The sequence below is a fragment of the Sciurus carolinensis genome, chromosome 3 (assembly GCF_902686445.1).
Source record: "Sciurus carolinensis chromosome 3, mSciCar1.2, whole genome shotgun sequence".
Lineage (NCBI taxonomy): Eukaryota > Metazoa > Chordata > Mammalia > Rodentia > Sciuridae > Sciurus > Sciurus carolinensis.
In genome coordinates, this window is record NC_062215.1 from 14,153,430 (window position 1) to 14,166,223 (window position 12,794).

At 36.8% G+C, this 12,794-nt stretch overlaps 1 protein-coding gene across 4 annotated transcripts in view; it reads left to right on the top strand.

The window, feature by feature from the left end:
* Smurf2 (SMAD specific E3 ubiquitin protein ligase 2) overlaps positions 1 to 9,940 on the top strand; it is a 104,326-nt gene extending 94,386 nt beyond the window's left edge. For 3 of the 4 annotated variants that reach the window (XM_047544443.1, XM_047544440.1, XM_047544441.1), the window contains 6 exons: positions 3 to 181; positions 1,483 to 1,620; positions 4,465 to 4,585; positions 7,072 to 7,273; positions 8,457 to 8,532; positions 9,367 to 9,940. In XM_047544443.1, the coding sequence (XP_047400399.1) occupies positions 3 to 181; positions 1,483 to 1,620; positions 4,465 to 4,585; positions 7,072 to 7,273; positions 8,457 to 8,532; positions 9,367 to 9,466 (816 nt within the window). In that variant the 3' untranslated portion in view covers positions 9,467 to 9,940. The other variant, XM_047544442.1, reaches the window with a different exon arrangement.
* The last annotated feature ends 2,854 nt before the right edge of the window (positions 9,941 to 12,794 follow it).

Sequence of the window (12,794 nt, forward strand, 5' to 3'; positions counted from 1 at the left end):
AGGAACATTTATCATATTTCCACTTCGTTGGACGAATAATGGGAATGGCTGTGTTTCATGGACATTATATTGATGGTGGTTTTACATTGCCTTTTTATAAACAGTTGCTTGGGAAGTCAATTACTTTGGATGACATGGAGTTAGTTGATCCAGATCTTCATAACAGTTTGGTGTGGATACTGTACGTATGGAATCTTATATCAGTTTATTATGGTTAGAATATGAGCTTTTAAAAAGATTTGTTTCTAAACTGTGTATTTATTTTAAAACTCAAAAAATATAGGGCTGGGGTTGTGGCTCAATGAGAGAGCGCTTGCCTCACATATGTTGGGCACTGGGTTCGATCCTCAGCACCACATAAATAAATAAAGACATTGTGTCTATCTACAACTGAAAATTTTTTTTTTAAAAATGCACTGAAAACGTATTAAGTGTGGTTACATGAGTGGTAGGCCCACATAAGACTTCCCCCTTTCTGCTGCTTTCCTGTACACTTCAAATTCCTTAAAGTTAGCAGGTGTTATACTTTAAAAAGGAAAAAAAAAAAATCTAATACAGATTGAGTGTTCCTTATCCAGAATGTTTGGGACTGGCATTGTTTCAGATTTTGGATTTGTTTTAGATTTTGAAATATTTGCATATACTTGAGTTATCTTGGGGATGAACCCAAGTCTAAACACACAATTCATTTATGTTTTGGGTATACCTTATCTACATTGCGTACAGGTAATTTTTTACATTATTTTTTAGAGCACCTGTGTTTTTACTTTAACCCCCTCCTATGAGGTCAGGTGTGGAATTTTCCATTTAAGGTGTCATGTTGGCACTGAAAAAGTTTTGGATTTTGGAACATACTGGATTTAGAATTTTTGATTTAGGGATGCTCAATTTGTATATCCTGTACTATGTACATATACAGTACTATGCGTAATGAGTTCCTCAGTCCAGTCCTGCATGTGTTAGTTAGAATAGCAATTTTTGAAGCTGTTATTTTTTAATGAAGTGCTAATTGTTGGAATCATAAATTTAAAATAAGAACTAATTCTACTTAAGGTAATAAAAATTCTGTTTAGGAAGATGTGCTGGTATTACATCCTTTTATGAAATATACAGATGGCTTTCTCTGGATTACTCAGGTCAGTGGAGGGGGTTCCTAGATTCCCTGAGGCCTCTTATCTGGATGTCAAAACATAAATGAAATTTTCTTATGTTGTGGTTCTAGCAAAAGGTTAGCTTTGACCAGGGTTCTTTCTCATTACTAAGGAAGTGAGATGTTACTTGTGTTTATATTAAAGCTTTTTGACTTTTCTACCCAAGAAAAGGTAGTATAATAGCATAAGAACTAGAAGACGAATCTTGACCTTCTTATGTTTGTCATATCATAAACTATCTTAGCTCTATCTGTCTCACCAGTTAATAAACCTATAGGACTGGTGTTTTAGGTTTTCTAGTTATGTATCTCTTTCTCTGTTTCCTGTCCAGTGAAAATGATATTACAGGTGTTTTGGATCATACCTTCTGTGTTGAACATAATGCATATGGTGAAATTATTCAGCATGAACTCAAACCAAATGGCAAAAGTATCCCTGTTACTGAAGAAAATAAAAAAGAATATGTCAGGTAAACATTTCTCTGTTCTCAAGGTTGAGAATTTTTTTAATGTTCTAGAATGTCAGTATGGAAAAACATTTAAGTATTTAAGTCGTTTTATTGCTATAAAATATGCTTTCATAGAATGTAGTCACTTAAAAACAATCACTGTTTATTGTTTTTCACAATTCCAGGGGTCAGTGATTTGGGCAGAGAACATCAGGGATGGCACACTGCTATTCCACAAGATGTCAGTTGGACTAAGGGGCCAAAGTGGTCTCTTCATTCATATAAATGAGAACTCAGCTAGGATAGCTGAAATGGCTGAGGGCTGGCAGGAACAACTCTCATCTGGGGGCATTGTCTGGGGCCTCATTGTCACTGGGCTCCTTGGTACTCCCTTCATAGTATGAAAGACCTCTGTCTCTCTCCCAGAAGATAGTCAGATTCCTTTTGTGCTGGTTTCCCAGAACAGAAAAGCAGAAGCTGCCAGATCTTTTTTTTTTTTTTTTTTTTTTTAACATAAGAGAGTTTATTAAGCACAGAGGCAGAGTGTCTCCCTGCAGGGTAAGAGAGAAAATGAGAGGAAAAGAGAGAGAGAGAGCGAGAGAGATAGAGAGAGAGAGAGAGATTGAGATCGCCTGAGAGAGTGAAATGGAGGAGAGAGCATGACAGCAAGGAGGAGAGAGAGCTGCCAGATCTTTTTAAGACCTAAGTCTGGCACTGGTCAACATGGCTTCTGCTGTATTCTTTTGGTTGAAGTGAGTCACATGCCAGCCCAGATTCATTGTGGAGGAGGGGCTGTACAAAGTTGGGAACCCAGGAGACAGGGAGCATCAAAGCCATGTGCAGTGTAGCTATCTCAGGGAACAGTGCAGAGCTACTTTGGGCTATATCGCTAGCACTTTGCCGATGTATAAATGAGTACTTAGTTTGAGGGAGAAATACAAGAAAATGTTCTCCACGTTTTATAAAATATAATTTGAAGAAATTTGAAATATTGATTTAATACTTATTATGGTAACTAAAGTCTTCTAAATAGAAAACTGATAATCAGATTTAGGAGTTTGAACTTCGTATGTACATGGAAACATGAACACTGTGCTATATCTTAATGTCCCCAAATCTTATTAGCTAAAATTTTCCTTCTTTCAAATTCAGTTTCATACTGTTGATGGGATTTTTGGAAAGCAGTTTTATAACAGTTACCAAAGTGAACATGTATATACCCTTTAACTAGCAGTTCTGTTTTTAGGACTCCCCTACAGAAAAACACATATAATTAAAGAAATATGAATAAGGATGTTCAATTAATGAATGCTTGTAAAAAATTACCAAAATGTTTTTAGAGTAATATGATTATAAATACATTCAGTAGAATATTATGTGTATGTTTGAAAGAGAGATTGTATAAGCAGTAAGATTTAAGAAACAAGTTCTAGAAGAATTACTTAGGGACAAAGTTGTGTTTTATATTTATATGGCTGTATATCAAATATAGTATTTGCCTAGAAGGAGGGAGCAAGGTAGTGGCCTGGGAATGGGTAGAGTTAAGAGGGTAGAAGAATGGACTTTGAGGTTTCACTTGGTCTACATGGTTAATGTTTGATTTTTGTGTATATTGGTGACAGCTCTGTTATATTTCTGATAAAAATTGTAAGAGTGACTGGTAATTTCCCTCATCTCAGGAGCAAGTCAGTTCTAGGATCCAGTGTGTCCTCAGTTCCTAGATTTACTTTTTCCAGGGCTCATGTGTTTACTGACACAGTAATAATCCCTGTACAACTGCCCAAATGAGATAAACAAGGACAAGAGTTATATAGTTTTGCTGCCACTTTAAACCATCAAACAGGTCCTCCAAACAATGTGATATTAAATCACTTATTTATTAGAGAACTAGTTATCCAAGTTTGGAAAAGAAAATGTTGATAACAAATTTGACAGATGAGTAGTCATGATGTATTAGATGGAACCGTTTCCTGGGTAGACAGGTAAATAAAAGCAATTCATTTATAGATGACAAACTCCAGTTAGCACAAGTTACACAACAGATGTATATAGTTTAGTGTACTTTTCAAAAAATATAAAATGTCATCTTCCAGACTTTTTTATAGCTTCCAGGGAATAATGAGTATTTATTCAAAAAGTGCTCTTGGCTAGTTTCTTCTCATTTTGGATATGAGGATTTTCTGTCTCCTCTTTTATTTTCCTGCCTTAAATATAAACAGAATACCCAGCAACACATTCTGATAATATTTTCAAATACAGCCAGAAAAAATGGTCATCTTCTTAGTCACTGGGCTCTTTTATCTGGTTTGTTGGAATTTTGTTAAAAGAAAGAATTTTTATCAAGTTTTTTGTGTATGCATGCTGGGAATTGAACCCAGGGCCATGTACATGTTAAGAAGCACATGCTGTGCACCATGTACACCTCAGCCAATAGAAGGTGAATCTCAGACCATCTAAGTTCTAATAGACTTCCTGTTTACCAGTAGTTTCTCTGATTTGAAGAATTGCTTCATTGATACTGCTTTTATTTATGGAAGTTTACATTGTATCTACATTGAACTGCCTCACAGCTCAGGATCTATTTGTCCCCATTAGTTTGAGATTTTTTTTAAGACTTCAGAATAAATTTTTAAACATTTTTTTTGAACCTTTATTTATTTATATGTGGTACCGAGAATCAAACTCAGTGCCTCACACATGCCAGGCAGGCCTCCCTACCACTGAGCCACAACCACACAACCCCACCCCTAGAATAAATTCTTGATGCTAGATGTTTATAAAGTACAATGTTGCTAAAGAAGTGATTCACAGTAATTACCAAATCTGAATATCTGATCATATGAAACCCCTGTCCAATGTTTACAGGCTCTATGTGAATTGGAGATTTTTACGAGGCATCGAGGCTCAGTTCCTGGCTCTGCAGAAAGGGTTTAATGAAGTGATTCCCCAGCACCTACTGAAGACATTTGATGAGAAAGAGTTAGAGGTCAGTACATCCATGTTATGATGTCATCTAGTAAGATAAGATGAGAAATTATTTTGTTTCTTAGTTTTAGAGGTAAGTTGTATTTCTAATGCTTTTAAAGTTTAATGGTTCAATACTGTGAGAATTTTTATTTACAGGAAGTCTTTTATACTTGGAATTTCTTTGAGTGAGCAATGTCTCTTACATTATGTACCTTTTTTCCCGCCCCCTCTTTTGGTACTGGGACCTAGAGGCACTTTACCACTGAGCCATAATCCCTAGCACTTATTATTTTTTATTTCAACACAGGGTCTCACAAAGTTCCTGAGGCTAAGCTTGAATTTGAAATTTTCCTATCTCAGCCTCCTGGTCCAGGTACCATTGTGCCTGGCACATTGTGCACATTCTTAATTTATATTTCCTTATTGTCCTATCTTCCCTTAAACAAATTTTATGTCTTCTGTGTATGTTTTTCCAGTGTTTTTTCTATTCCACAATTTAGTGATTGATTTAACTAAACCTTATCAAGGTTATTGATGAAACCTTATCATGCTGGGTGCAGTGGTGCATACCTATAATCCCAGTAGCTTGGGAGGCTGAGGCAGGAGGATCTCCAGTTCAAAGCCAGCCTCAGCAATGATGAGGCACTAAGCAAATCAGTGAGACCCTCTCTCTAAATAAAATATAAAATAGGGGTGGGAATGTGGCTCAGTGGTTAAGTGCCTCCGAGTTCAATCCCCAGTACCAAATCAAACCAAACAAAACAAAACCTTATCAATTGGTCTCTACCATATCGAAATTTACTTGGGTAAAGGTTTAATCTCAGTTGGGTTTGTACTAAACTTTGCTAGAAAACATTTAGTAGATCATTGGGGGAAATAAAACACTTAGGAAAACTGTACAGTATCTAATCATCCTTAGACCTTTAGAAACATTCATATACTAATAGTAACTCTACTCAACAATTAAGCATTTCTTGTTTCTGTTTAAAGTTAGTCCTTACAGCACCTCAGGTCTGGTTAAAGATGGTTAAGGTTAAAATTAACATCTTTAATAGGTTAAAGTTTAACTATCTGGTTAAAGTTACAATGAACATCTAACAAACACATTTGAATTTTCTTCTGAACTACTTTGAAAAATTAATGAGGTTTTATTCTACCAAAGGTCCCAAATTTATTTAGTGGTTAGAGATCACATAAATATTAGAAGTCTGCAACTAACTTAAAACATGATTGTATTCATTAATAGCAGTGTTCTAATTAAATGTACTAACAGCTGTTAGCAAATAAATCTAAAAAGATTCGTTTGACTTAGTGCTATCCCCATTCCTTCTGCAACTGAATTATTCACAGTAATATGGCCAGGAGGAGGTGGTCAGGAAGAGGAGGGACACTAAAGTTGAAATACAGGACCTTTTCATCTGTTTATGAAACAAATGAGGAGTTTGCTTTCTAATTGCCACTCCTCTGAAGAAGAGAATTTGGAAGGTGTCTTTTGTGTTCTGAATGCATCCATAATCCTTTTAGGATAACCTCTTCCCAGTTCAGTGTGGCTTATATTAAGTAGTCTTTTAGAAGCCTCTACAAACTTTGTTGGAGATCTTGTTCAGTAGGGGTAGGATTTACTATATAGTTTCAACTACTAATGAAATTGTTAAAACGTTTTAGAGTTACCCTGGATTAGTAGGATTAATTATATAAGATCTAGGATATACAAGTTACATTATGTTTTATATTATACACTTTCATAATTTCATAATTCACTGTTTTAAACATGTTAGAATAACAAAATGAGTTAGTCTTGGATCCTAAAGAGATGTATTAGTAGTGCCAAAATGATTTTTATGTAGTTCATCTCTACTAACTCTGCATCAGGATGCCAAGCAGGGGTCTATATCAATGTGTTCATGTATTTCATATTTTAATATAATTTCAAGATAATTAAACAAGTTGTGTTAATCACTTATTCTCAACATTTCATGAGTTGCTGTGTACTGTGAGTCCCTTTCATGGGGACTATCATTTTACAGCAGAGGAAACTGTTGGCTGATGGAGGGAATTGAAATGCCCCCCAATGACAAAGCTAATAGTGTTGAAACCAATAGAATGTGATGTGGGTCTGAGGAAGGCACAAATAAACTGTATGTGTCTCAATTTCTGTCTATTTTTTAAAAAATTAGAATTCTATTATAAAACTATAGAATGTGCACAATTCTTTAGTCTTGTTGAGTTCATCACAGTGGTGCTTTTCAGATCCCGGAGAGGGAACCTACATTGAATAGAAACCTCTGTTGGTTTCTAAACTACAGATCCTTTCATCCAGATGCAAAGAATTAGAATGTCTGAGCACAGGACCTGGTGTGTATATTTTGAAAAGCTTTCTCATGTGCACCTTTAATTAAGAGCCACCAAGTGAGAATACATCACAAATCTAAAGTTCTGTTTTGAGGAATTTTGAGTGTGGCTTTGGTTTTCACTGACTCATCTGCTTGTGCAATATTTTAACAGCTCATTATTTGTGGACTTGGAAAGATAGATGTCAATGACTGGAAGGTAAACACCCGGTTAAAACACTGTACACCAGACAGCAATGTCGTCAAGTGGTTCTGGAAAGCTGTGGAGTTTTTTGATGAAGAGCGACGAGCACGGTTGCTTCAGTTTGTGACAGGATCATCTAGAGTGCCTCTGCAGGGCTTCAAAGCACTACAAGGTAAAAACCCAGAGAGGGAGAGACAGGCACATGGCATCTAAGCTTCTGGAGGTGGGGTTGGGGTGGCAATATTTGGTTTGTACAGATATTTTACAAACCATGTACTTATAAACAGATTCTCTATTCACTATTTCTTATCTGGAACTCACACACTGTGAAACCTTCTTCTCCTCCCTTCTCTTGTTCCCCTCCCAAGAGACTTTTCTGCGGGGTTCTCTGTGATTGTAGTGAGTGCCGCATGCTAGACTGGACTGTTTGTGGACTGCCTTTTGTTTTCTGGTCGTTGCTTTTACTTCTGTTGCACATTCCTATAGTAGAAGTTGTTCACTTCCGTGTTCACGTTTCAATCTGGCAGAACATTTACCTACCTGGGATGACTTCCCCCTCTACTCTTTCCTTTAATAGAAAGAGGCAGCATGAGTCATGGAAGCCATCTGTTTGGTCAGAGCACATCAATTATTGCATGGCTTCAGACCATTGATGTATAACCATATTCCATTTTTTAAGGATTGTTTTCTGTGGAATGAGTTGTTTAATTTTGGATGAGTTGATAATATTGCTAATGATCGTGGTACTTCATGTGCTTTCTTTACCCCTTAAGCTCTTCATTTTAAAGCTGCTGAGTGATGAGGGAGGATACACAAAGACTGGTACATAATATCAGTGCCACCACAGTGCATACCTTGTAATTCCATAGGCAAAGCTGCCTTTGAGTTGTGTTTACCTTCCTGGTTTGGAGAGCTCAAAATTGTATTTGTCCTCCAGATATTTGTATGGGGCATCTGTGGTAAAATGGTATATGATAGACTACTAATCTGCTTAGCCCATTTTGAGTCTTGAAATTTGAATTTGCATTAGGTTATCATTTTTTAAAATGTTTGCATATGTATTTTATCTTGGATTTGCCCATTCTTTGGATTATTGATCTTAAAAGAAGTTGACAAAAGGATTTCAATTCTCAACTCTTTCCAAAAATGAAATGCTAGCATATTAAGGCATCCAGCCTTATCCAAACCAACTTTAAAAAAACCCAGATTCTTTTCCTGCTACCCTGAGGTAGCATGTGTGGATTTACAGCATTCTCCTGTCCCTAGATCCTGTGGCTTATGTACCAGTTTTAATCTAAGATTTTAGAGATGGAGACATGCACCTGTGGTGATTTGACCCATTTTTTTCTTTGCAGGTGCCGCAGGCCCACGCCTCTTTACCATACACCAGATCGATGCCTGTACTAACAACCTGCCAAAAGCCCATACCTGGTATGTTATTTTTGTAACTTTCCTCCCTGTCCCATGTAGGTGTGTGTTAGTTCCTAACAAATTTTTCATTTATTGTTCTAAATCGACATTTAAAAGGAATGATAAATAACTGAAATTAAGAGATATAAAAGCTTTCGGCTGCGGGCAGCTGGGCCTGGGCGTTTTCAACGCGCGCGCGATGGCGCGACCTGTAGAGCGCGAGCGCAGCGGCGGGGCTGTCTGGTGGTGCGGGCGCGGCCTCCTAGGAGCGGCCGTCTCCGGGCCAGGGACTTTGCCCACCGGAAGCTAAGTGCCTGCAAGGAGATGCCGGCACCTTGGGGAGGCCACTGAATCCACCCAGCGTGCCCACTGGCCAGGACAACCAGCCAGTTTCTGCAGCCCCGTTGAGATCCAGAGGGGCCAAGAAGGATGTGGCCTGGCCTCGCCTTGTGTGCCTCATGGAGGGCCGTCACCCAGCTCAGTCCTCGCCTGGGGACTTGCTGAGACCACCTTCCTCTGCTGGGGGCTGGGAGAAGTCACCTTTGTTTGTAGGTTAAGGTTCAAGTGTTAGCACCAAGAACATCAGGATTTATGGCCGAAATTTTAAGCAAAAGGTGTTAAAGTGCATTAAAAGGTTTGCCTCAAAAAAAAAAAAAAAAAAAAAAAAAAAAGAGATTTAAAAGTTAATATTATTCAGAAATTGGTAGGAAAACCCCAAACTGGTAATCTATACTTTAGAAAAATACAGCCTTTTAACTTTGTGTGACACTAAGATTGATGTGGTTGTATTAGTATACACTTAACATATAGGTCAATTTAAATGAACTGTGTAAAATCTGATTTACTTATTCACAGCTTCAATCGAATAGACATTCCGCCCTATGAAAGCTATGAAAAGCTCTATGAAAAGCTGCTAACAGCCATTGAAGAAACATGTGGATTTGCTGTGGAATGATGAACTTCAAGGACTTACCCAGACTCTATTTATACCCCTGACTGACAGCCTCCCTTCAGCAGAGTTTCAAAGAATGCTGAAATACAGGAAAGCGCCCCCACCCCCCCTAAATTTTAGGACACTGTGAGGGGAAAGGACAATTTTGAAATTCCTTTTCAAGGAAAAAAAGTCTTTATGCTTTGCCATGAGGACACATTCAGCTGCTATTTAAAATTAATATCTTGAACCTTACAGAATGCTGACTTTTCCTGCATTTCCAGAGTTAGGCAGTATTCTACACTTAAAGACTACTACTATTTTTATAAAAGGTAATCTATTCAGAACGCTTCACAGATTTCAAGTCTTTCACACATCAAGACAACTTCAGCAGTCGGTACAAGTCACATTTCATTTTGATTGAATACATGATTTTGAATAGCTCCTGTACTTGCTCTTTGTAAAAAAAAAAAAAAATAAAGTTATTTTGAATTATTCTACCTTTGTAAACAATTGGCTAAAAAAATCATTATCTTTAAGAAATTAAGCCATTTACATGTTTTATCATGTTTTTCTATAGAGCATTATATTTTGCATTATGTGGTTCAGCCTAGCCTATGTGGGTTGTTTTTATATTTTTCAAGCATGATTTTCCTGGAAATACAGCTATATAATTTTGGTTATCAAATTCCTAATGCAACCATTCAGTCTGAACTTAGTAGTTTCTTACTGTAAGATATGTTCAGGGGTTCCTGTTTTTAAGAAGACTTTTTTAAAAAAGACATGATGTTTTTATCTTGAATCAATATGATCAGGACTTTTTGAAATTACTTTTCACCTTAAACGGAAATACTGCATTTTTATAGTTTCTCAGAGCATGTGGAAGGGATAGGATTTTCATTCTTTTGCTGGGTCAGCTTGTATTTAGTATATATACTATTCTTGTAAACCAAAGCCTCTAATAAGTGCACCTAATTTATATTTTAATTACAGTGTTAAGTTGCTATCAAGTAAACCATGCTGGAGCTTTGTTTAGCCACTCATAACTTCAATCAACTAAAATGATCAGAAATGAAAATTTTCTTCTAAAGATTATTTAGCAAGCTTAAATTCCATGGTACAAATCACTTTAAAACTGAAGAGTTAATTTTGGAAGTAAAGGAATCCCAGTTTCCTCAATGTTGAAAATCTGCATCTGAACTTTCAAGGTGTGTGGCTTGTCACTCAATCCAAAAGGCAACCAAAACTCTGGGGGTGAGGGATTGGAAAAATCTGAAATCACAGGTGGATTTTTAAATGTAACCATCAAAAATATGTATTCTTCTGTTTTTAAAAACATCAGTGTGAAATTTGGACAACTTTTGGATTTTGCAGTTTAAATATCGAGCGCATAGAACATTTGTGTTGTTTTATGTGATACAGTGGGTTCCAGTCTGTGTTCTTGAAGCCAAAGGGCTCCTCACAGGTGCCTGATGAGTGACAGTTTAGAGAGGGAGGGAAAGCCTAGCTGGTGTTGATAGGAACCTCTATCCCCATCCCTTCCCCCTTGACTCAGAGCAGCTTCTGTGTTTTTCTTTTATATATTGGAATTCTAAGTAAGCTTTCCTGGGGTGTGTTGGGGTAGGGGTAGGGAAATGAGTAGGATAAAAGAAGCAGAGACTTTGCTGCTTTAAAAACAGTTGGAGAACTACCTGTGTAGCTTCTGAGTATTTTAACGTATTTTATTTGGCCAAATTTGACTGCTACAAAAGCTAGTCATAATCATAACTGTGCAGCAGTAATGTGCTTATGCCAACCTTTTTTCCCACGGTTTTTCCTACTGCATTCTTTAGTACTAAAGACTATCTTGAAATGTACAGAAATGCTGTTTGATTGTCAGTGATTTATTTTAGCTTTTGTGATAATACATTGGTTACAGGTCCATCTCTCTTATAATAAAGCCTGAGTGCAGTTGTAGTTGTGCCTACTCTTAAGATAATTAAGTAAAAAGAAAATACACGATGAGTACTTTCTAAAATGGTAATTGACAGGGATGCAGTAACAATGAAATGATATTAACAGTTTTCACGTACAGTATGAAGAAGGCAAAGCTGACATGGTGGTGCACACCTGTAATCTGTTACTTGGGAGGCTGAGGCAGGATGATCACAAGTTTGAGTTCAGCCTCAGCAACTTACTGAGACCCTGTCTCAAAAAATAAAAGGGGCTAGGGATGTAGCTTAGTGGTAGAGCACCCCCTGGGCTCAATCCCCAGTACCACACACATAAAAAAATAATTAAAAAATAAAAAATAAGAAGTAAAAATAAAGCAGGCAAATACCATCTCCTTGAGTGCCTTTTAACTTTATAATAATGACTTAGTGGAGCTTTAAGAAATCATCCTACATATGGCATCACCAACATGATAAATGAAAATATGATTTTGATTTCAAGATTGCATCAACTGATTACTTCCAAATGGGTGCTAAGCAAACAACCCCCCCCCCAGTGTGTCATTGAAACTTGGACTTGCACCTCATGTTTAATGTGAATATTTATTTCCACACTGTTCTTCTTCCCTGTCCTTTATCTAGCTGTTATTTCAGATATGTAGGTGTCACCTGGTCCATACTGTTGCCTTTCCCTCATGAATTTTTTATTTTGAACAGTGATTACTTTGTAGAGCTTATATTGCAGTACCACGGTGCGTTTTGATTCAAAGGCCTTGTTTCATGGTGTAAAGAGTTCTTAAATAGTGCTGTTGTATAGTGTATATTTTGTTTTGCACATAGTTTGTTGCCCCAAATGGGTTTAATTTTTATCAAGTCCTTTTTTTCTTTTTCATATTTACAGTCCAGAGCACAAGTTTCTCTTCTTTTAAGTACAATGTAATTTGCTTTATTTTACAACACTAAATCTGCTTTAAACTTGCGGTGCATTGGACTGATGGCGCTGGCCAGAGTTAGAGATGGTTCCAGCCACCTCTATGGTCTGGTAGAGCAGCTAGCTCCCTCTGCTTCTGAATTTAAGCTGCCGTGCAGTCAACAGATGCCATTTGTGGTATTTAACATTCTTACATTAGGATGATGATTGTACCAAATGCTGAGTTGTTTTATCTCTAGGTGTAATTAGTTCACTTTATGTAATTTTCTTCCTTCTCTTGAACTGACTTTAAAAACAAAGTTTTATCATTTTCATTGTATTTGTATTTATTACAGAGTGTTTTAGCTTTGATATTCTTTGTATTTTCACTCAGTTGTTACATGAGCTTTATCAATAACATCTACATAAATGGTTTTTAAAAATTAACTATGTATGTGCCCATGCCGAAGTTGAGCAATAAAATGAATGCTGTTTGCACTGTCACAGCATC